The 24,843-nt window shown below is 42.6% G+C and overlaps 1 protein-coding gene across 5 annotated transcripts in view; it reads left to right on the top strand.

Annotated features, from left to right (window-relative positions):
- The window catches only part of LOC126299573 (glycine receptor subunit alpha-3), a 386,589-nt gene that overhangs the window by 281,979 nt on the left and 79,767 nt on the right, over positions 1-24,843 (top strand). For all 5 annotated transcript variants that reach the window (XM_049991580.1, XM_049991579.1, XM_049991581.1 and 2 more), the window contains 2 exons: positions 4,750-4,850; positions 24,211-24,371. In XM_049991580.1, coding sequence (XP_049847537.1) covers positions 4,750-4,850; positions 24,211-24,371 — 262 coding nt within the window. The remainder of the gene's footprint in view (positions 1-4,749; positions 4,851-24,210; positions 24,372-24,843) is intronic.

The raw sequence follows: 24,843 nt of genomic DNA on the forward strand, positions 1-24,843 counted from the left end.
TAACCACGAAAACACTCCCATGTCGTAATACTACCTCCTCCGTACTTCACTGTTGGCAGGTAACGTTCTCCAGGCATTCGCCAAACCCAAACACTTCAGTCGGATTCCCAGAGAGCGTAGAGTGATTCATCACTCCAAATCACTCGTTTCCAGTCAACCACTGTCTAGTGGCATCGCTCTTTACACGAGCTGAAGCATCACTTACCAATGACTACAGAAAATTGTGGCTTTTGAGGAGCTGCTCGACCACTATACGCCATTCTTTTTTACTCCTTACCCACAGACATTGTGCTAGTAGGAGTGCTGGCGACACTTCGGAACTCATGAGTAATTCCTTCCGCGGTTTTCTAGCGTTTCAAATTGTTAAAATGGCTCAAGCACTATGGATTTAACATCTGAGGTCAACATTCCCCTAGACGTAAAACTACAAACCTAACTAACCTAAGGACATCACACACATCCACGCTCGAGGCAGGATTCGAGCCTGCGACCGTAGCAGCAGCGCGGTTTCGGACTGAAGCTCCTAGAACCGCTCGTCCACAGAGGCCGGCTTCTAGCGCTTTTTACAATGCTCGAAGGCCTGTGTTCTTTAGTACATGAGGTCCGTCTGGTCTTTATTTAGCTGTTGTTGTTTCTTCGCTTTTCCACTTCAGTCACATAACCAACAGTCGACTTGGGCAGCTTTAGAAAGACTTAAATACCCCTGATGCATTTGTTACTCAGGTAAAATCTAATGACTAGCCCACTTTAGATGTCAGTGAGTTCTCCTGACAGCCGTTTCCGCCCTTATTGCTTCTCTTCTGACAATAAAGTACTCCTCGCCTCCAATTATAATGGCGAGTCCTCCTGTGTTGACATCTAGTGATCAGTTCCGCATTACATAAGGGTGTTCCGGTTCTTTTGGGCAGGTTGTGTGCAGTATGTAGATGGTATTGCTCTTAACTACTTGGTGTAATTGTGTTGAAATGCTTATTATTTCCATATTCAAGCACGTAGCACACTTTATATTAACCTGTCGTTTGTTGCAGCGTGCCCTCACGGTTTCACAATTTTAATGGCAAAAGTATATTTTAATTACTTCTGAACACAATTAAGGGCAAACATTTCTTCCTGCGACAATAAATAATTTTTCTAAATACTAATAATATTGCAAAAGTGTGACAATTAAAATCTAAAAGATGTTTCTAGATGTGGCCTGTCTTTCAGAAGTACCATTCTGTGAGCAACTACATAATTAATGAAAAATATGTAATAATAAAATTATGCTTAACTTTCCACCTTCAGAACTACATAGTTTTTATAGTTGTCACTAGCTTTGTTCCAATAAGACCTACTTCAGATCTAAAATTTGATTTGTATGTAAAACTAGTCTTTTTAGACCAAAACTAGTTATAACTACTAAAATTGTGCTCTCTTCTAGAAAAATATGTCTACAACTGTGGAGAAAACTGTCAAACATACATAAGTGCTAAGTAAATGCCACTACAAACGTGACCTCATATTTTGAGGAGAAAATGTGCAACTGCAAGGTAATAGATCCCGCTCGAAAATTTGAGGCATAACTCTGACAGTGCGCTGTTTTGACCTTCATAACATATACACTATGTGATCAAAAGTATCCAGACACCCCAAAAAACATACGTTCTTCATATTAGGTGCATTGCGCTGCCACCTACTGAAAGCTACTCCATATCAGCAACCTCAGTAGTCAGTAGACATCGTGAGAGAGGAGAATGGGGCGCTCCGCAGAACTCATGGAGTTCGGACGTGGTCAGGTGATTGGGTGTCACTTGTGTCACACGTCTGTAAGCGAGATTTTCACACTCCTAAAATCCCTAGATCTATTGTTTCCGATGTGATAGTGTAGTGGAAACATTAAGGGAAACGTCCTGCACAAAAGCGTACAGGCCCACCTCGTCTGTTGACTGACAGAGACCGCCGAAAGTTAAAGAGGGTCGTACTGTGTAATAGGCAGACATCTATCCAAACCAACACACAGGAATCCCAAGCTGCATCAGGATCCACTGCAAGTACTATGACAGTTAGGCAGGAGGTGAGAAAACTTGGATTTCATAGTCGAGCGGCTGGTAAATGCCAAACGACGCCTCGCTTGGTGTAAGAAGCGTAAACACTTGATAATTGAACAGTGGCAAAACATTGTGTTTAGTGACGAATCACGGTACACAATGTGGCGATCCGATGGCACTGTGGGTATGGTGAATGCCCGGTGAACGTCATCTGCCAACGTGTGTAGTGCCAACAGTAAAATTCAGAGACGATGGTGTTATAGTATGGTCGTGTTTTTAATGCAAGGGGCTTGCACCCCTTTTTGTTTTGCCTGGCACTATTACAACACAAGCCTACATTGATGTTTCGGGCACTTTCTTGCTTCCCACTGTTGAAGAGCAATTTGGGGATGACGATTGCATCTTTCAACACGATCGAGTGCCTGTTCATAATGCACGGCCTGTGGCGGAGTGGTTACACGATTATAACATCCCTGTAATGGACTGAGCTGCGCAGAGTCCTGACCTGAATCCTATAGAATACCTTTGGGATATTTTGGAACTCCGACTTCGTGCCAGGCCTCACCGACCGACATCGATACCTCTCCTCAGTGCAGCACTTCATGAAGAATGGGCTGCCATTACCCATGGAACCTTCCAGCAAAATTCAACAGGCTATAAGCACTATGGGAGTTAACATCTGAGGTCATCAGTCCCCTAGACTTAGAACTACTTAAACCTAACTAACCTAAGGACATCACTCACATCCATGCCCGAGGTAGGATTGGAACCTGCGGCCGTAGCAACAGCGCGGTTCCGGACTGAAGCGCCTAGAACCGCTCAGCCACAGCGGCCGGAAACTTTCCAGCACCTGATTGAATGTATGCCTGTGAGAGTGGAAGTTGTTATTAAGGCTAAGAGTGGCCAAAACCATATTGAATTTCAGCATCACCGATGAGGAGGGGGGGGGGGGGGGGTCACGAACTTGTAGTCATTTTCAGTTAGGTGTCCAGATACTTTCGATCACATAGTGTAGCTTTTAAGTACGCGCACGCATTGGATTTCACTCGCTTCATCCCACTGCAGCTGCTTAATGTCCGAGCATGTAATACTGCACAGTGAGTAAAAGGTTTGTGAAATACTGCTTTGATATTGGCAACATGCTTTGATCATGGCGTCAAAGTATACTATCTCTAATCTATAGCTGGTATCACACATATTTTTGCTTTGAACATTTATATGTTACGATTCGTAAGTGAAATTCGCCACTCTGTTCCTCCATCACACTCCTGGCCTTTGTGACATAGCGCATTATCTTGTTGAAACACGTCACTGCTGTGGGGAAACATGATCCTCATGAAAGGGTTTTCGTGGCCTGCAACCAGTGTGCGATACTCTCTGGCAGCCATGGTGCCTTTCACGAGCTCCACTGGACCCACGAATGCCTACATGAATGTCCCCGAGCATAATGGAGTCGCCGCCAGGTTGTCTTTGTCCTGCAATACAAGTATCAAGGGGCTGTTCCTAGAAGACGACGGTTTCGTGCCTTCCTATCAGTATGATGAAGAAGGTAAAGGGATTAATGAGACCATGCAACGCTCTGCCAGTGCACCAACGTCCATTGCCGATGGTCGCTTGCCCATTTCAGTTGTAGTTGCTGATCTTGTGGTGTTAAAATTGACATATGCATGGATCATCAGCTGTGGAAGCCCATCGTTAGGAGTGTTCGGTGCACTGTGTATTCATACAAACTTGTGTTCTGCCTGACATTACAGTCAGATGTTAGCCCTGCCACACTTAGCCCCCTGTCCTGTTGTACCAGTCTGCTCAGCCTACTGCGTCCAACATCTGTAATGAAGGATGGCTGCCCAGCACCACGAAGTCTAGAATCGATTTCACCTTAGTTTCGCTACGTGTTGAAGACATTCACCACAGCACTCCTCGAACACCAGACAAGCCGTGTAGTTTCCGAAATGCTCATGCCGAGCCTACAGGCCTTCACAATCTGCCTTCGGTCAAACTCAGATAGATCACGTACCTCCCTCATTCTACTCGTGCCAGGACGCTCACAGATACTACATGCACCGTGGGTGTGTCTGACTAGCAGTAATTCCTCGCCAGAAGACGCTGCTATATCCTGGACGGGTTTCTATCGATAGTAGGTCGGTGTTCATAACGTTCTGGCTGATCAATGTATGAGGTCAAGTTGGTGACGTTCAAGTGAAGGTGTAGACACAAAGTGAAACTGGAGCACATCATGTATAATCTTGTGTGCTGAGCCACGGATAAAGTTTACTATTGCTGCAGTATCATCCAGAATCTCTCGGCTGTTTTGTATCACGATAGTGTCAACAGCTGTAACTTTCTGATGTTACAAAATGATGTGTCTGACGTGGATGAGCTGCAGCTGCCACAGACATCATACCAACTGTGAGCATTTGTTTCCGGTCATAGATTTGCTGCAGTGACAAAACATACAGCACAATACTGGATCTTTATTCTGTGATGATGCAGAGGTGGAATAACAGGACTCTTTCCACCTCTCCTTACAGGTTTTTGTTGCCATGCAGGTGCTTATACATTTGCTTGATGTTACTTTTGTTGAGCTTACTACTAAGGAAAATTCTAACCAATGTATATGCTACTGGTGCCATTTTTATTACGCAACTTGGCGTTTCATGTGGGTATTCCCATAAAGGAAATATAAAAACAGCTATCGCAGAAGTATCTTGTTTCATTTCAGGTAACTTCACCTGTCTGGAGGTTGTATTCGTGCTCAAACGTCGCCTGGGATACTACCTATTCCACACGTATATCCCAACCTGCCTGATTGTCATTATGTCTGTAAGTATGAAACGCTGTAATTGCTTGTCTACTGATGCGACTCTAGCATCGAGTTAGATCTTCACATACTACATGTCGTTTCCCAGAGGAATTTCAATCGCTTTTCCTTCTCAGACCATGATATTATTTCTGAAATCTACTAATCCTGTCAGTTATAATCTACTGTACACCTTCAGTTCAAATAACGGCTCCAGTCTAGCTTTCCCCAACCTAACTGCAAGCCTATCCATCTCGTATCACCTACCTCTCATCTCTTGACCCTTTCCAGTATTCATCATGCTTTCTTTTTTTCATGTTGCTTCCTCCCCAGTTGCACCTGCATCCAACTGCCTCACCTACAATGTTACGAGGAATCCATAGCACCGTCGTGCTCATAGGATACAAAAGCACACAAGTCATGAACATCTCTTCAGACTTCAAATTATTATGTTTAATCTGATCAAAGTAGTTTTGTGTATTTTACTTGTTTTATTCAAGGGAGCAGTAACATGGCCGCTGCTAGCCACAGTCTACTGAAGGAATATAAATGACAGATAAATTTAAATACATGATTGTTTGAGATTTGATTGTGTTGTTTAAAAATACTTAATTTCCCAGAAGTTCTTTCAGTTTGAAGCTAATTGAAAACTGTTACTTATGATATATGCTGGTGTGCAAAACTTAAGGATGAAAGTAACTTCCCATGATGTGTTACTGCCAAGCGACATAGTTCAATGAAATGTAGGCCATGCATAGGAATAACTGCTATAGCATAGTACAGAAAAAAACGGAAAATAAATACGCAATGAGACAAACAGAAATTACACTTTTATTCAAAGACAACAATTACACTCAAGTCACCGCAATTCAGAATGGTTCCCAGGACCTTGAAAGGCAGGATCTAATTCATAACAGGGTGTATAATCGCCATGGATGGCAATGCACGCCCTTCAACGTTCACTCTATGTAGGCACAAGTTTTCTAAGGAGTTCTTGCAGAAGGGGTTCCACGCCTCCACCAGCGCTGTTGACAACTTCTGGATGGTCACTAGTGCATATAGGCATGTTGCAATATCTCCCAAACATACCCGTCATGTGCTCGATAGGGTTTTAATTCGGGCACCGGGCAGGCTAATCCATTTGCTGAACATGCTCTTGATCCAAGAGTTCCTCCATCTGCGTTGTTCCAAGCAATCACGCACTGTCATCTACAAAACTCAAGGCTCAGCCAAATGCACCCGCATTATGTGATTACCTGTTCCCATCTCTCGCCATGTGAGTGTACATCCAGTAATGTCGAACATAATCGTTTTGGTGGTTCAGGTGTTATGATGTGAGGAGACATATTGTTACACAGTTGTACGCCCCTACTAACCTCCAAACCTTGAACACGGAACTCACTGGTCAACGTTATCGTGACATTATATTCCTTCCCATGTGCGTCTTTTCAGGGGTGCATTCAGTCCTGATTTCGTTTTTATGCATGATAATGCGTCACCACATTGAACTGCTCAGGTGAAGAGGCGTCTGGGATGAGAGGATACTTGGAAAATGATCTAGCCTGCTCGTTCTCCATATTTCTTTCAGTTACATTCTGTGCTATACTGCAGTAGTTTTGTCTACGTATGATCTAAGTTTCATTCAGTATGTTACTTGGCAGTGACAGATCATACGAAAGTTACTTTCGTCCATAAGTCTTAAGCACCAATGTACATAAGACGATGTATAATATCATTAGATAGACGTTATGGAAAGTTACGATTGAACTCTGCTGTTTTTACAAGTATATGAGTAACTTAATTTGAGATTGCTGCTATATTGGAGGGAGGGAAAAAGAGAGATAGAGAGAGAGAGAGAGCTCTGCGGTCAATTACTCATGAATGCATTTACGCGTTTAGCTTAGATTTATGCCACTGGTCGTCTTGGACAGAAACATGAAGGAAGAAGGAACAAGCAGTGGAAGAGAGAGGCTGCACACAAGAAAGCCTCAGAAACCATTTCGATTTTTTCCAAATTATTGCCAAGTTGTACATGTTTACTTCGGCCAGTAATTTCTGAATGAAAGTGGGACTGGGTTATCTGAGTATCTCTCGGTATGCCAACTCACAACACACATGGAAAATGCTAAGGGGGCATAACATTAAAAGGCCAGTATGAGCACATTCCATTCTTATCAGCGATAAGATAAGGGGTAATGGGTTACACGTCCAGTGTTAGGTTACACACTTGGCCGACTTATATTCAAGGTTACCCACCACTGCCCTCCCCAAGGGGAACCGTTGGGAATTGATCAAGGACACCCAGGGAACATCCACACTTCTCAACCAATGGTGCTACTTATATTCAGGGTCATGATGTAACTCGATACTTGTCGTGTGATATACAACTGGCGAGAAACCCCTCCCATTCCCCTATATCTCTCAATCAAAGGGAGCACAATAAAATTGTGGGAAACCTAATGGACCAATAAGATTCGAGCTCCCACTCCTCTCCCTTAGTACTCTCCATAACTAGCTCAACTGTGCATTCTCTTCGGTCAAGGTCTGTTCATCATGAGAAGAGGTTTCGGATTAGTTATATCAACAATAATTCTGTAGTGAAAGGGTTTGGAAATAAGAAAAATAATATAACAGTAAACTTTATGGTTTACTATTAACACTTTTATAATAATATGTTGTTATTTATTAACAGTTTTTTTATTTTACTTACGAGCTGTTTGTTTCTGACAACAAATCTCACAGCGGTATTTCTAAAGAGCAATTGTTTCATATGTACGATAATTTTCAATTTTTGCTGTTGATGTATTTACACAGCCATTTATAATTTCTGATGACATGGGTATCAGATACAAGAACTTAAATACTAAATATTCCATTTTTGTTCGACATACGTTATTTACACTTTCTTTCTACATGCATTATTTTGATTTTCTAGTATTTCATTTCTGATCATTTGTTTCTATATACAGAATATACATGTGAAACAGGGAGTAACAGTGTACAGGGTGGTACATCTGAAGTTTCGGATGAGATTATCTCGAAAACTATACATCGGGTAAAAATAGTGGGTAAGACAAAAACTATACATCGGGTAAAAATAGTGAGTAAGACAAGTTCTTAAGCTCAAAGGGGGACATCAAGTGATACTACACGTGACTTCCAACCCGCACCCCCTTGGGTGGGGCGGGGGCAACATTTAAATCTTAAATGGAAACGCCCATTTTTTATTACAGATTCGGATTATTCATTAAAAAACAATCAAGTTTTGTCTAAAACATTTTTAAACGATTGACAGATGGCGCTGAAATTCTGGAAGAACTCTTGATTTATTTAGAATTATCCGAGAAAGACGCATCAAATTGACAAAAAATGTGCACCAACTCTTTCGTTGGGCCAAATTATATACATATATTCTTTCGTTGGGCCAAATTAAGCTATATATATATATATATATATATATATATATATATATATATATATATATATATATATATATATATATATATAGCCAAATTAAGCTTAATTTGGCCCAACAAAAGAATTGGTATATATATATATATATATATATATATATATATATATATATATATTCCATGGACACACAATACAAAAACACATGGCGTACAAGCAGGCATTCAGGCTCACTCACACACACACACACACACACACAACTATGATGAGCATTTCATCAACCTATTCTTCACACACTCACGTATACACATTAAATGGTCACAAATAAATACACACCCACACAGTCAATTACACCGATGAATTGTGTGAGTATAAAATGAACTGGTCATTAATTTTAAAAATCTTTGTCAAAGTCACCTGTCACCATGGACCACATTATACCCTTTCAACTAGCATTCCTGCTTTTTGGAGATTCCATGAGTGGTACTAAAAATTTCCATCCCCAACCTGAGATAATGATGGTGTTTTCTTGTGTGGAGGACATATTAGTTCTTAGTCCTCAACATTGTCAACAGTTTTGGGATGGAACCATTTCGTGGAAATATCGGCAAGTCACTGTGTTCGTCATGCAACTGGGCAGACTACGCCAGTTCTACTTCCAGAACATATCTCTTACTAGCATGCAGAGCCTCATCATTGATCTACCCCTTCAGTCTGGTGATCTCCTGTTTGGACATCCATCGGAACCCTCCAGATGGTAGCCTTTGTTGTATGCCATACGTCTACCCACCCTTCCAATCAAAGGATGTAACTTAAATCATCAGATGGTCCGTACACCCTCCTCACTAATGCGCGATGTTATCTGCCTAGGTGTACCTGTGCACACACTAGCAAAGTCTGTCACAAATCCTAAGTACAAAGAAGAGCAGTATGTCAGCATCACTCAACGATTCAGTACTGACAAATGTTCTTAACATTGTGCCCCATGAAAACACTGGTGCAGTGAAACAGAAAGCAGGATATAGATAATATGTGCACAGAAATGAACTCCTGAATTTCTCAAGAGGTGGTGTAAATCTATTTTCATGCATAATCTAGCATATTCTCCTAAAAAAAGGGCTGCCAGACTTCTGCCAAACATTCACTGTGTGCTCCTGCTTCACATCCATTATGGCAATGCCCATTAGTTTACTGGAGAAAGAGGTTATGTCAGTTAATGTGTTTTTTCTAGTCTCTCCTTCGAATCCTGGTATTTGTATAGAGACATTATTGGCATATATGACTGTGGCGATAAGAATGTTCTCGTCAAGCATTATCTCATCAAGTTTCTGAAGAGGAGCATGTATGAAGCAAAGCGAATCCAGGATGCAGAGTTATTCTTGGAATGATTCTCCTGGCAAAAGAAATTTACTTTTCAACGATGTTAAGAGTAACACTGCCTTTATCATCCTTCAAACCGAAATCATCCAAGTGCTGAGTGAGACAGTACACGTCATACCCACCCAAATTGTGAAAGAAAGTGGATATATGCCATAGCAGTTGTACTTCAAGTTGCATGCATGAGGGGCTGCCGTGAAGAACTTTCCTGTTAGATGACAATAGTATCTACATGAAGTTTCCATTTCTCTATCCACTGACAGGCAACAAAGATAACACTCTGCTGTCTGCTCATACAAGGCATCATTCTCCTGTGAGTAGGTTACGGGAACGTTGTTGTGATAAATCCCCTCAACTTTCCATGCAAGATTTTCGAGCTCAGTGAGCAACCATCTACAAGGATTGTCCTAAACATATTGTACAATTTGTTACAACTGGATTCATGTAAGCATATAACTTGATATGATGCCCTGTATTGTATGAGCCAATCTGTGAAGGTGGTATGGAAGCAGAGGAATCGCCTTCACAATGTACCCCCGGATCTAGGAGGTACTCAAAGTCTGTGTACAAGTCATTGCGCCTGGCGGTGGGCATTTTAAAGGTTTACAAGCTTTATAGCTTTGGTAGGCATTTCCACATTCACCGGTTCCTGGCTCAAGCAGTCAATGAGATGACTTGCAAGATACTCACTCTTGGTAAACGAGTTGAGGCATCTATGGCAAAGTATCTTGCCCCTTATTTTTTTACATTTAGGTAGAAAGTAAGCAGACATGCTTTTGAATCACATGTAGTGTGTCTTGTCACATTCAGAGAAGAGCAACAAACCTATGTGTTTGGGACACTGTTAGCTAATTTGAAAAACTATAGACGTACATCTACTAAATTCTTAACATCTTTGTTCTGCACATTGTGCTTATGGTAATCTTCTGGCTTGCTAACATCAACTTACAGGGTGTAATCGTGAATCGAATAATCACTGTTCTGCCTTCGAATTTTGGTAGGTCTTGGAGTTTTGCAGGGAATGAAATGCTTTGGAAATTGTAATGTCTTTGGGGATTAGCTGTATTGTAAGTACTCAGAAGCACTCCATTCGTAATGCAATTGCTATTGCAAGCCAGAAGTGACCATGCAAAGCAGTATTCATCACTCTCTTCTAGGTTCTGGACATTACTGCATGCTTCTTAGTGGCAATATCTTTTGCAATAGGTTTGAAACTGGGTCCACCTTAGTTGGATCATACACATGCAAGTATATACAAAGGTAGAGTACATGCCTGAGTCTCTTACTTAACCCCAAGAACCCACAAGAATGAAGCCTCTTTCCTGCATGTTGGAAAAAGGACCGTGTATTACACTCTTCACAAAAGTTCTGAACCAGTCTACAATTGAATACCCCGTGATCTCATACGAGTTCCCTCCCAAATTTGGCAGCGCTCTTCTCCTTTTGAGCATCATTGCCCTCTTTCGGTGGAGTGTGACATGACATGGTGAGGTACTGCAGGTCATTGACAATTCTGTAGAACGTCCTTCCCAAAATTTCCTGGCACACAATGAGAAAAGTGGCAGGATAACCCACATCTGAGTTATCAATGCACATTTGTGAGATGCTGTCCCCAAAAGAACCAGCAACTACAGAGCTGTCCAGTGCAGCTGCAGGACTTACGTGGTGATCTGTAGCATAGTGGGCAGGGATACTGCGGCTGCTAAGTCCAGAACGATGTTGAAGTGGTATCTGATGTTGTGTAGGTCCATGACAATTGTGAGGTGGTCCAGGGCATGGCTGCTTCGACAAATGAGCTTGTGTCATCAGCCTGTACCACACTGATGATCATGATGGACCTTGCAATGGTGGTGTTTGCGGGTGTGGCGCATGCACTGCCGACAAACCGATCTGGGGCGTCAAATGCGTCATAGTCAGATCAGCTGCTGCAGGTACAAGCCCATGTCTTCGTACAGCCCCCATCTCATCTGCAATGACAGAAAAAATTAATAAGTATCATGCATAATAAATAAATGAAAAATGCAGACATCTATAGTTGTATAGTAAGCTTCTAAATTAGCGGTGCCTGAATGAGACCACGAGCATCTCATTGCATCATTATTTGCAGTGATGTCTTGTAATACCATATCATGAGGCATGGCGAATACATCGTAGATGAAGCAGGCTGGAACTAAAAACTACATGACACACACACACACACACACACACACACACACACACACACACAATCTTTACTCATATGTTTTTTGTACCGATATGGATAATCAACTAAACTGATTTAGACATATGGAGATCTAGCGCAGAATACTCTCCATGTGTCAACAATTTTCATTATTTGAAGAGGAAATTACACTCTTGGAAATTGAAATAAGAACACCGTGAATTCATTGTCCCAGGAAGGGGAAACTTTATTGACACATTCCTGGGGTCAGATACATCACATGATCACACTGACAGAACCACAGGCACATAGACACAGGTAACAGAGCATGCACAATGTCGGCACTAGTACAGTGTATATCCACCTTTCGCAGCAATGCAGGCTGCTATTCTCCCATGGAGACGATCGTACAGATGCTGGATGTAGTCTTGTGGAACGGCTTGCCATGCCATTTCCACCTGGCGCCTCAGTTGGACCAGCGTTCGTGCTGGACGTGCAGACCGCGTGAGACGACGCTTCATCCAGTCCCAAACATGCTCAATGGGGGACATATCCGGAGATCTTGCTGGCCAGGGTAGTTGACTTACACCTTCTAGAGCACGTTGGGTGGCACGGATACATGCGGACGTGCATTGTCCTGTTAGAATAGCAAGTTCCCTTGCCGGTCTAGGAATGGTAGAACGATGGGTTCGATGACGCTTTGAATGTACCGTGCACTATTCAGTGTCCCCTCGACGATCACCAGAAGTGTACGGCCAGTGTAGGAGATCGCTCCCCACACCATGATGCCGGGTGTTGGCCCTGTGTGCCTCGGTCGTATGCAGTCCTGATTGTGGCGCTCACCTGCACGGCGCCAAACACGCATACGACCATCATTGGCACCAAGGCAGAAGCGACTCTCATCGCTGAAGACGACACGTCTCCATTCGTCCCTCCATTCACGCCTGTCGCGACACCACTGGAGGCGGGCTGCACGATGTTGGGGCGTGAGCGGAAGACGGCCTAACGGTGTGCGGGACCGTAGCCCAGCTTCATGGAGACGGTTGCGAATGGTCCTCGCCGATACCCCAGGAGCAACAGTGTCCCTAATTTGCTGGGAAGTGGCGGTGCGGTCCCCTACGGCACTGCGTAGGATCCTACGGTCTTGGCGTGCATCCGTGCGTCGCTGCGGTCCGGTCCCAGGTCGACGGGCACGTGCACCTTCCGCCGACCACTGGCGACAACATCAATGTACTGTGGAGACCTCACGCCCCACTTGTTGAGCAATTCGGCGGTACGTCCACCCGGCCTCCCGCATGCCCACTATACGCCCTCGCTCAAAGTCCGTCAACTGCACATACGGTTCACGTCCACGCTGTCGCAGCACGCTACCAGTGTTAAAGACTGTGATGGAGCTCCGTATGCCACGGCAAACTGGCTGACACTGACGGCGGCGGTGCACAAATGCTGCGCAGCTAGCGCCATTCGACGGCCAACACCGCGGTTGCTGGTGTGTCCGCTGTGCCGTGCGTGTGATCATTGCTTGTACAGCCCTCTCGCAGTGTCCGGAGCAAGTATGGTGGGTCTGACACACCGGTGTCAATGTGTTCTTTTTTCCATTTCCAGGAGTGTAGTTACATGAACTCGTGCTCATAAAATACCACTGAACGATTTTTAAACACCCCTTTCGGACTGCTATTGATAAAAACATTCGGGTTTTTATTATATTTTTTAAACACACGTCAGAGACTAGTAACGTCTCGATACAGTGATATTCCTTGATCGCCAGACAACGTCCACTCAGCTGTATGTTGGCTCTGTATGATATCGGCTGCCCAATGCTACTGGACAGTCTGCAAGGCTCTCATGAATTGAAACGTTATTGTCACCACCATCCATTACAATTATTAATATTACTGTGGAAGCTGCACCTGGCAGACTCTGAGCGACAACTGGTGGTTACATCGATGGCTTCTGCACTAGCGAACACCTGCAAAAGGTTGTTACTAAAATGTTTGTGTTAGGCTCTGAGAGCGGCGTCGAATGCATTGGTAGTGGGCATCTGATACTGGTCGTGGTGCACAGGGAGTCTCAGTGTGACAGTGAATTCTTCTTACTTCTTGAATGGCGGAAGTGAAGCATGTATGATTGCTCAGTGAATGCATCTGCATGGAAATATAATTCTATATTTAAAAACACTGGCGAAACTGGTGTCAAATATCGGAGGCCTGCGCACATCCACAAGCAGTCAACATCATCCCTAAAACTACTAAACTAGAGACATGAATACTTGTTTTCCATTGGCTGAAATGAATAAAGGACTGTGGTATTTGGCTATCAATACAAGTCGTTTCAGTGTGAGAAGTCATTCCAGTCTGAGACTTGCCAGCAGCAACATCAACAGCGCTGATAGAATCAGCAGAAATGAAATGCTATATTGGAAATGGTGGTTCATCAGGGACTAATAAGTAACCCAGATTTGAGTCCAGTGATCCTACAGGTATGTATTTAAAATGACTTATCTTTCATGTTTTTGTGTGTCACAGCTTCATCCTGATAACTGAATTCCCCTTCTTTTTCTTCTATTGCAGATGTGATGGATATGTCTAGAGTCAGAGATGCACCTGCAACAACAAGTACTCCATAACCTGACAAGATGATTATGCGTTCGTCACCCAATTCATTTATGGTGTATTTGCCATGCTTACATGCACCACCCAGTTTGGTTCATCATTATTATTGTCGCGAGGACTGCTCATTTGCCAACACAACCATGCCCTGGACCATCTACCAGTTGTCATGGACCTACAGGACATAGAATACCACTTCAATATTACATAGCAGCAGCAGCATCCTTTCACACTCTGTTATGGATCAACATGTAAGTCCCACAGCTATATTGGACTACTCTGTGGTTTCTGCTCTTTCTCACAGACGTGCATTGATAACTTGAATCTGGCTCACTGTGATTCTGCCACTTTTCATGATGGCTGTAATGGGGTTTTGGAAAGGATCCTCTGCTCCCCAAAACTGTCAACTACATGCACAATCCTGCCATTAAGTGCTACATAGCTCTATAGTGTGAGCTGACTGACCACCCCATAAGAAGGCAGTGTTGCTACTGAAGAGATGAGCATCGTCCTTATTTGGGGGGGGGGGGGGGGGAACTCGTGTGATATCGTGAGGTTATTCACTCACAAAGTGTTTGGAACTTCTGACAAGCCGTCCGCATAACTGGAGGTCCAGTTTCATACCTCTTCCAAAAGATATTGTCGCTATAAAAGCATCAAAGACCATAATCTAAATGAGAGGGATGAATATTGCTTTGCATGGGCGCCTCTGCTTGCAGTAGAAATTACCCTACAAATGCAGTGCTTCTGACTATTTACAAGATATCCAGTGCCCTCAGACATTACAATTGTCACGACATCTCATCCCCACTAAACTTCCAGGACCTACCAAAGTTCTTGATGCGGAACCCTGATTATTCGTTCACGTTTACATCCTGGGAACTAATAATAGCAAGACAGAATATGACTATGAGCGCACTATTCAGAACAAAGCAGTTAAGCAATAAGTAGCTGGATGCCTCTACTTTTACAAATCAGCTGGTCAGTGCACCAAACATGTACATTTGTTGTTCTTCTCCCTGTGTGACAAGACACACTATGAGTGGATCAAAAGCACGTCCACCTAATTTCCGCCCAAATGTAAGAAAACCAAGGGGCAAGGTATCTCTACTGTAGATGCCTCAGCTCATTCACCAAGTGTCAGTATCTTGAAAGACGCTTCATTGACTCCTCAAATCAAGAACCATTGTTTCTGGAAACGCCTACCAAAGCTAACAAGTTCTTAAGCTTAAGAACACCCATCACTAAGAGCGATGCCCATTCACAATGTATACAGACCATTCTGTTTCGTGTTGTGAAGGCCTCCATACTACTTTCATAGAGTGGCACCTACAATATGTGGCACCATATCAAGTTGCGTTGCTCGTATGACTCCAACTGCAATAAATTCCAATCACATGTTAGGGATGATCGGGTGAGATGGTTGCTCGCTGAGATCCAAAAACTTGTGTGGGAAGCTGATGTAATTTATCACAACAACGTTCTTAATACTGTGTCACAAGAGAATGATGCCTTGTATGAGCTGGTAGTGGAGAGTCATATTTGTGGACTACCATTGGATAGTGAAGTGGAAACTCGATGTAGAAATGATTGTCATCTAACAGAAAAGTTCTGCAGCGCAGCTCCTAATGCATGCAATCTGAAGCACCAGTGCCATGCCACATACCTATCTTCTTGCACAATTCTGGTGAGTATGATGCTTACTTTCTCGTACAGCACTTCGGTGATTTCGGTTTGAAGGATGATAAAGTCAGTGTCATTCCTGACATCGTAGAAAAGCACGTTTCATTTTCCAAGAGAATCATTTCAAGAATAAATCTGCTTCCTGGATTCGCTTTGCTCCATGCATGCTTCTCTTCAGAAACTTGCTGAGACGATGCATCACGAGAACATGCATATCACCAGAGCTGCATATCCTGATAATGCAAAGTTTCACCTTGTGATGGAGAAGGGGGTGTTTCCATGCAAATACCAGGATTCGATTGAGAGATACCATGAAACCACAATGCCCAACATAACAGCATTCTCCAGTTAACTAACAAGCACTGCCGTAACAGATGCGGAGATGGAGCACGCACTGTATGTTTGGCAGGAATTCAGCATCTATAACTTAGGAGAATATGCTAGATTATGCTTGAACAATTGTCTATTCCAGCTCGTAGACATTTTTATAAAAAATTGCGAGCTTATGCGTGTGCACATACTATCTGGATCCTGGCTTCTACTTCACTGCCCCAGGGCTTTGGTGGGAAGCAAAGTGCAGCGTCTATCGCGTCCGCTTGCGACATCGACGTCCCGCATGTGACAGAACAGGGATGCGGGATGCCTTCATCACAAGGAGTCAAACCAGAGCAGATGTTTATGGTACGACCGAGGCCACTGCGGGAGACGAAAACACAGCCTCGTGTCTCAGCCAAGGGCCGCCAGGGCCCGCTACCCGAGCATCGCGGATCGACAGCAGTGCCAGAGGCCGCAATCAAACAAGCAGACTAATTTCCTACAGCACTCAAGTGTTAGAAAATAGTCCCAGAAGATCCATCCGCCAACCGGCCCTACAAGCCGGCACACCGTCGGCCAGGAGGCACTTTTGACACGTTGTCCAGACTTGTAGGGATCTGCCATTCCGGCCGTAACATCCACGCGCCTCGTCTGTTGGTAATCCCGGATCGTCAGGAGTGGTAGCTTCGGACTGTGACTCGAAGGTGTCGCGCAATAGTTGTCTGACCTCCGTGGACAACTGCTTGGTAATACTGCGCCCACCACTCTCTAGTTGTTTTGTTTCCGTCTTTTGTTTGGTGCAGTTTCTCGAGCGATAGACTTCTGAGGAAAACATTTTATTGTGTTATTCTTCTGTTATAAGATCCGAAGTGGGATCCACACTTCGTTTCTTGCTTAAATTGTGTTTTTGTCTCTACTATTTTGTCGACATCAGCAATGTTCTTGTTTATTGATTTTCCGCACTAAAAACAAATTCAGGAATATCGTTCTCGTTTTGTCACTGCTACCACAGATACAGCACAATATTCAGAATAACGTGGGTCAGCACTTAATTGCCGCTCTTCTTATAATGTGGCATTTGCGTCTGACTTTTTCAGTGCGTGCCCACGTACCCAAAAGTAAATAACGTCATGAATTATTGAGGAGGGTGTACAGGCTATCTGACGATATAAGTTACATCCTTCACCTGGATGTAAACAACGCCTATTAGTATGCCACAGAACAAAGTCTGCCATCTGGAGAGCTCTGGTGGATGTCCAGAGGAGAAATCACCGGACTGAAGGAAAAGATCCATGATGTCGCTGCGGATGCTGGTGAGGGATATGTTCTGGAAGTAGAACTGGCATTTCGCACACATTTAACTGACGAACACAGCGGCTTGCCGATGTGTCTGGAGCATCTAGTCTTGCGAAATGGTCCCATACCGAAACTGCTGACAGCGCTGGAGAATAAGCGTCGTTACATTCACCTCTACAGAATCCTCCATCAGTGTCTCAGTTTGGGGATGGAACTTGTTAGTATCACCCATGGGTTCTCGTTCATGCAGCATTGCTGGTTGAAAGAGTACATTGATGTAAACACCGTTTACCAAACAGAGGGCACTCGCAACGTGTCATTTTCAAAAATCTTTTTGCAAGTTAATGAATAATTCAACTTTCGGAAAAACTATGGAAAATGTTAGATGGTACGTTGACATTCATTTAGTGCACTGGTGGGATGAGTGGAGTTGTGGTGCAAGATATTATGTCATAAGACCTAATTTCAAATAGGGCACCTTCTTAAATGAAGAACTAGTCGCTGTCGAGATGGCTAAGGTTTCATGCAGTTCACAAAGCCTGTCTGTATCGTTATGTGTTTTCTGGATCTCTCCAAACTCCATGTGTACCAATTGCACTACGATTTTGTGAATCCAAACTTCGCAGATCCCAAGCTACTGTGTATGAATAAAGACAGTTTTTCTATTGGGTGATGACTGTGATCTGTATGACATAATCAGGTACCAACACGAAGAATTTGACGCGTCATGATGTGTGGCCGATAATATGTTTGGAATAATACCATGAAACAAGAAGGTTATCGCCCTGTTGAAAGACAAGGCGAATGGTTCGCAGATTGTGGACTGCGTGTGGCTCACATCGCAGATGCGGGCGAAGGGTGTGCATTCTACGGCCTCATAATCCCTCACCATCGAGGACTACAAGACGTGCCGGTCGGGGTGGCCGAGCGGTTCTAGGCGCTGCAGTCTGGAACCGCGCGACCACTACGGTCGCAGGTTCGAATCCTGCCTCGGGCATGGATGTGTGTGATATTCTTAGGTTAGTTAGGTTTAAGTAGTTCTAAGTTCTAGGGGACTGATGACCTCAGAAGTTGAGTCCCATAGTGCTCAGAGCCATTTTGAACTACAAGACGTACCTACTCAAGGGTGATGACGCAGCTCCACCTATGGTGCTCCAGGTAATCTTTCGATCGAGATCTGATGAGGCAATATTGCACTGCAGCTGGAAGTAGGGCTGTCCGGTCGTGGCAATAAATGATTCATATGGAGGGATGGGACCGGCACCCTGCCATACTTACTTTATTGTTTGGTGTGATTCAGTGTGTGGGTGTGTATTTATTTGTAAATACAGGCCGTTCCATTCATCTGATGACTGCCTGCCCAAGGTATTGCAGCCCGGCCACGAAAACCGAGCCTACCGGTCGAATGGGTCCCATGGGGCAGCACTATACCCCCACTTTTTGTGGGTTTTACTCTGAAGGCCGTACAGACATACGCGCCTTGTCAGCCAGTGTCATTCGAGCGGTGAAACAGGCATCACGAGTGCAACAGTGAAGTTTGCGAATGCAACAATGGCAAGTGCGAATATTCCACCACAAGTGTTTGTTTATGATTCATATATGCGCACAGAGTCTACTCCTACTGTTCGGAGATTGTTTGAACAGATGTTTCCAGGTGTTTGAGTTCCGAGTCAAGATTCAGTTCACAAATTAGTGAATAAATTTCGTGAAATGGTAAGTGTCCAAGACAAGAAGTGTAGACAACGACGTACAGTGCACACAGAAGACCATCTCGATGACATTGCATACCACCTGGATAATTATCCAGAAAAATTCTCTTAGACGTCTTCCGCAGCTAACACAAATATCATGCACCTCTATAGAAAGAGGTGCTAAGTTGCTTGGGCTAAGACCCTATAAAGGATCAGCAGTACAAGAACTTCGACCTGGTGATCATTCGCACAGGGTTAAGTTTTGCGAATGGGTTTCAAAACAAGTGCATCACTGTGAAATGGATCCTTACCTCATTCTGTTTTCAGATGAGGCTTAGTTCCATTTACACGGGTATGTTATTTCCCAAAACTGTCGACATTGGAGAACAGATAGACCTGTTGTGCTTCATGAAGAAACCCTTCATGATCAGAAAATAGGGGTGAGGTGCACTGTTAGTGGTGACAGAATAATAGGTCCAATTTTTTTAATGACACAGTTACAAGTGAAAGATATGTGCAAAACATTTTGCGATAGTTTTTTAATGAACTGAGTGAAAGAGAACGAAGCTTCGCTTTTTTCCAACAGGATTGGCAAGGGTTCATACGAACAATGCTTCTTTGCAATCAATTCTTGATGTGTTCAATGAAAGTGTCATTAGTAATAATATCCAGTCCGCTAGACTTCTGATTTAACTCCGTATGATTTTTATTTGGGGGTACACTGAAGGACAAAGTGTACGCAACAAATCCTCACATGACGGAGGATAATATCTGTGAATCAATTAATTCCATATCTCTGAGAGAATTACATCGTGTGATTAATAATTTCTTGAGTAGATGTAAGAAATGCGTTCCAAATAATGGCAGGCAGCTCCTACATCTTCTTGAGTGACATGAATGAGTACAAAATTTATTTGCTTATATTTTAAATGTAGTCATGTCCTACTTCAACAGTAGACGGACGATACGGCACCTGATCGCCAGGCAATGGAGCCCTCGCTGCCCAGGATCTACTACACCGCACAGGCGGTCAACAGATAAATGGAACACCTTGTGGTTTATGTGCATATGGGAGTGAATGCAGAATAATTGGGTGAACAGCTTGTCATGGCTGTGTGTGTGTGTGTGAGAGAGAGAGAAAGAGAGAGAGAGAGAGAGAGAGAGAGAGAGAGAGAGAGAGAGAGAGAGCGAGAGCGAGGTTTTGCCCTTCGCCCGCTGCTGCTAGTTCTAGTTTCACGTATATATACTGTATATAGAAACAATTCATCATAAATGTAAATACCCTATATATTGAAATAAAATGTAAATATTGTATATAGAACCAAACTGGAAAACATAGTATTTAAGTTCTTGTACCTGATAGTTATAAGTCATCAGAAAAATAACTTTGCAAATAAAACCAATGTATATATATATGTAAGAAAAATGGCTTTGTAAATACATTAACAAAAAAATTAAAATTATTGTTTATAAGAAAAAATAGCTTTCAAAAAACTACTTTGTAATATGTCATCAGAAACTGTATTGAAATAAATTACAAACAGATAGCTTTGTAAATAAAATAAAAGAATTGTTAATAAATAACAACACATAATTATGAAATTGTATTAAAAAAAAGAAATTGTTAATATTAAACCATAAAGTTTATTGTTATATCATTGTTCTTATTACCAAATCCTTTCGTTAAAGAATATTTATATAACAAACCCTGAACTCTCCGTATTATGCACAGACCTCGACTGTAGAGGCTACACAGTTGAGTTAGTTATACAGAATGATAACTGGGAGGAGGATCTCTAACCTTAGTGGTTCATTAAGTTTCCAGCCATTTTATTATACTCCTATTAGTTGAGAGCTAGGGAAATAGGAAAGGTTTCCCTTAAATTTTGTTTCACGTGAACAGTATCAAGTTACGTCATGACCCTGAATATAAGTAACACGACTGCCTACGGTGTGTGAGGGATTCCCCTGCGTGGCCTTGATCAATTCACGAAGGTTTCCCAGAGGGAAGAGAGTGGGGATCACCTTGAATATAAATTGGTGACGTGGGAAACCTGACACTAATGATAAGAATGGGATCTGCTCGAACTGGCCTTACTATCCCACTGCCCTTTAAATTGCGTCCCTTAAATCCTGTTTTCTTTAGATATGTTTCCCTTTAAATCTAGAGCCCGAACTGATATCCTAGTCACAAGCATACATGATTAGTACTAACTGTCTGATGTTCTCACCATTCTGTAGAATTGTGTTACATCACAACAGTGGAGAATCGGTAGAACGAGAGATTGCACAAATTTACGTTTCACAGAATATGGAGAGATATTCAAGAACTTTTAAGGACATAGAACCAAGTGGAAGTCGTTTTGCATACAGTGACCGCATTTCCTGCCAAGCTGAAAGTCTCATCTAAAATTACACCAAACGTCTTCACTATTTGTGACAAGGTATTGAAATTTTATCGAAAAGAAGAGGAGCAAATAGTTCACGGAATTCAGAAGTAATCAATTTTTGATTGCTAAAACCACTTGGTTTGGCCTGTCGTTCCTAAGAAACGTGTATCCCAGAAAATCAACACATGCAGATAATATGTGTAAGTTTCAGTCGCGTTTTGGACAGAAGGACAGCATGACAGGTTAGCTGATGCAAAAGAAAGCTCGGTTTTTCATCATGTGCGATCAATGATTACATATCAGAATGGGCTACTAGCGGCTTCGACGCATGGTGGCACCGGGAGGCCTGCAGGAGCTAGTCTGACACGCTACATACGAGTAAAGACAAACCCACTTTTATCGCAGGCGGCATATTTCAGAGGTGACGAGGATTTCGCGAATCGAGGGTGGTTCTTATTTACTATTGCTGAAGGACAACGGATCTCAGATTTCAGGTTTTTTGTGTTTGTAGTGATATGGAAAATAGAGAAGGAATATTCGTGGTGAGGAGTTAATAGAAAGAAAAAGTGGGACCATCGGCCGGGCCGATGTAGCCAGCAGAAATAAAGAAACTTAATAACTGGAAGATTAGCATAGAAAGCTACAGTTCAATTATAAATTACTCTAATTACATTGGCTTAAGTTTTCTAATTAGATGTAAACAGAAATAAATCACGAAGACGCGTAAGTTACGTAATCATTGAAAAGAGCAATAATCACAGTGCTACTACAAGTAAAGAATTTTAGGATAAAAGAAAATAGAAATGTTAGTAGTAACTAAAATCAAGTGATAACTATTGTTAAGACTAATATAGCGCTAACTACATTAGGAGGCATAATACAAACATAATTACAGGGTTAGTATAATTGCAAAATAGCATTTCAGAGTGCTACAGCAGTTTGGTAGCAAACCAACGCAGGTTGTGTTCAGTTTCATTCGATGTTATTCAGTTCTGTCATATCTATAACTGTCTTTCTTCCAGCTGCGATTTTGATAAATACCCTGCCATCTTGAGTTCACAAATTCCGAAGGCCGAAATCGGATACGGCACTGTTCAAAATATTTAGCCGTTTGGCTGTCAGATATTCTATTATTATTAACACCGTCTTCGCTGATTTTTTTTTCTTCTGGTTAAAAATCTCCGCTAAACATTGGTTGAGGTTCCGTAGCTCCTAATACTCATCGTACACCTGATGTTGTGCTAAATTTACATGTGCTGTAGCTTCTTTTTCCGAATTTAGGGAGCTGAAGACTTCTCATAGGTCAGCTGAGAGTAGATACGCTGATATGCAATCTCTTACACTGAGACTCCTGTTTTAGTTTTGAATTTGTTATCATTTTTATAATATATAATGGAAGCTTGATATTATTTAGGATGAATCAGCATTTTGTGTCTGTTGGGACGATGGTGCAAACTATTGTTGATATTTCTAGGAAGCTTTCTCAAAAATCAATGAATCTTGGGCGTTCACTAACTGCAAATTGTGCAGTGTACTATATCCACTTGCAAACTCAGTTTGTCGTTTTGCCTAATTAAAATCGTTCCTCTACGTGGTTGGGATATTTTTACCGAATACATTATACATTACGAGGAGGAGGCTGACAGGTTTGTAGTTTCTGTTAAATCATGCCTGTCATTTGCGTTGTGAAGCAGAGTACTTACTGTATAGTTATGACTGGTGGATGTTTTTTACTCTGCAGGAATTCTGTAGACAGTATTCCAAGTTGTATTTATATCAATTTCCCTTCACTTTAATTATTTCTATTGCCTTTCCATTCTTCATAACTGGGTGGCTTTTGAAGACATAATCTGGCGTTACTTTCCGAATGTCATTATATTCATTATTAATTATCAATGTTTTTGATTCCTTTCTTAAACTGGACAGACATTTAAATAAATCTTAGAATGCATGTACAAATATCTCTCTGTGGTTATTTACTTTGCCATTTGTCATCTCAGCTGATGAAATCTGATATCTACACACAATAGGTTTCTGTTTCTTCTTGTTTGACCGCTTATTATTTTAACAGTTTCTGTATCATATTTTCATTATATGCGTTCTCACATTATGCCATGTTCCTGTTATAGTTTGCTTAAAACTCTCACCTTATCTTCAGTAACTGCCTTGCTCCATTTCAGATTATTTTCATTTCCCTTTCTCATATCAGCAACACCTTTTGAATGTTGTCTAATGACTTTTGTCTATGTACTTATGATATTAATTTTCTGAGAAGCTGAATTTGTTGCTTAATTTAATCTAGTATACCTGTCTTTCCGTAAGTTATGATATTCTACATTGTGACCGCATTACAAAAAAATTACAAAAGATATCAGCTAAGTGATAGATAACTTGTTCTGCACTCTAGGGCTGTATTTGAGAGGTAATGGTGTGCTGATTGGCTGTTCCAGTGGGTGTCGTTCTGGATCAAGCCCGAGGCTGCGCCAGCCAGAGTGACGCTGGGAGTGACGTCACTGCTGACGCTGTCGACGCAGCATGCCAAGTCGCAGGCGGCGCTGCCTCCTGTGTCCTACCTCAAGGCAGTCGACGCCTTCATGTCAGCGTGCACCGTGTACGTAGCAAGCTACCTTACAGATTTAAATACACGCGACGATGAGTCAGTAACTAAGTCGCTCACTCCAGAATACCGTGTACCGTTATACACCTTTCGCTCCTGTGGTTCGAGAAGGTGGAAGCGCATGCCAGTGAGAGATGACAGGAGTGTTCAAGGAGGGTACCCCACTAGAACAACATGCAGCTGTGCGACGTTTGTGAGCTGAGGGACTAGCCACAGGGACTGCCTTCTTGAAATTCGTCCTGTATTTCACAAGAACTGTTTTTCACAGACAGTTGTGTTGAATTGGACATAGGAATTCAACAAAAGAAGAGAAAGATTCGAAAATAAGTAGCGTCCTGTTCCCCCCGTTGAGGTTTCCAGTGATGTCTCATTGCAGCACGTGAAAGAGATATTCCTGGATATCACCGTGTGGCAATCGATAACAGATGTGTGCCCTGGGTTCCTCACATGGAACTGCATAAATCTT

This window comes from Schistocerca gregaria, chromosome X (assembly GCF_023897955.1).
Source record: "Schistocerca gregaria isolate iqSchGreg1 chromosome X, iqSchGreg1.2, whole genome shotgun sequence".
Lineage (NCBI taxonomy): Eukaryota > Metazoa > Arthropoda > Insecta > Orthoptera > Acrididae > Schistocerca > Schistocerca gregaria.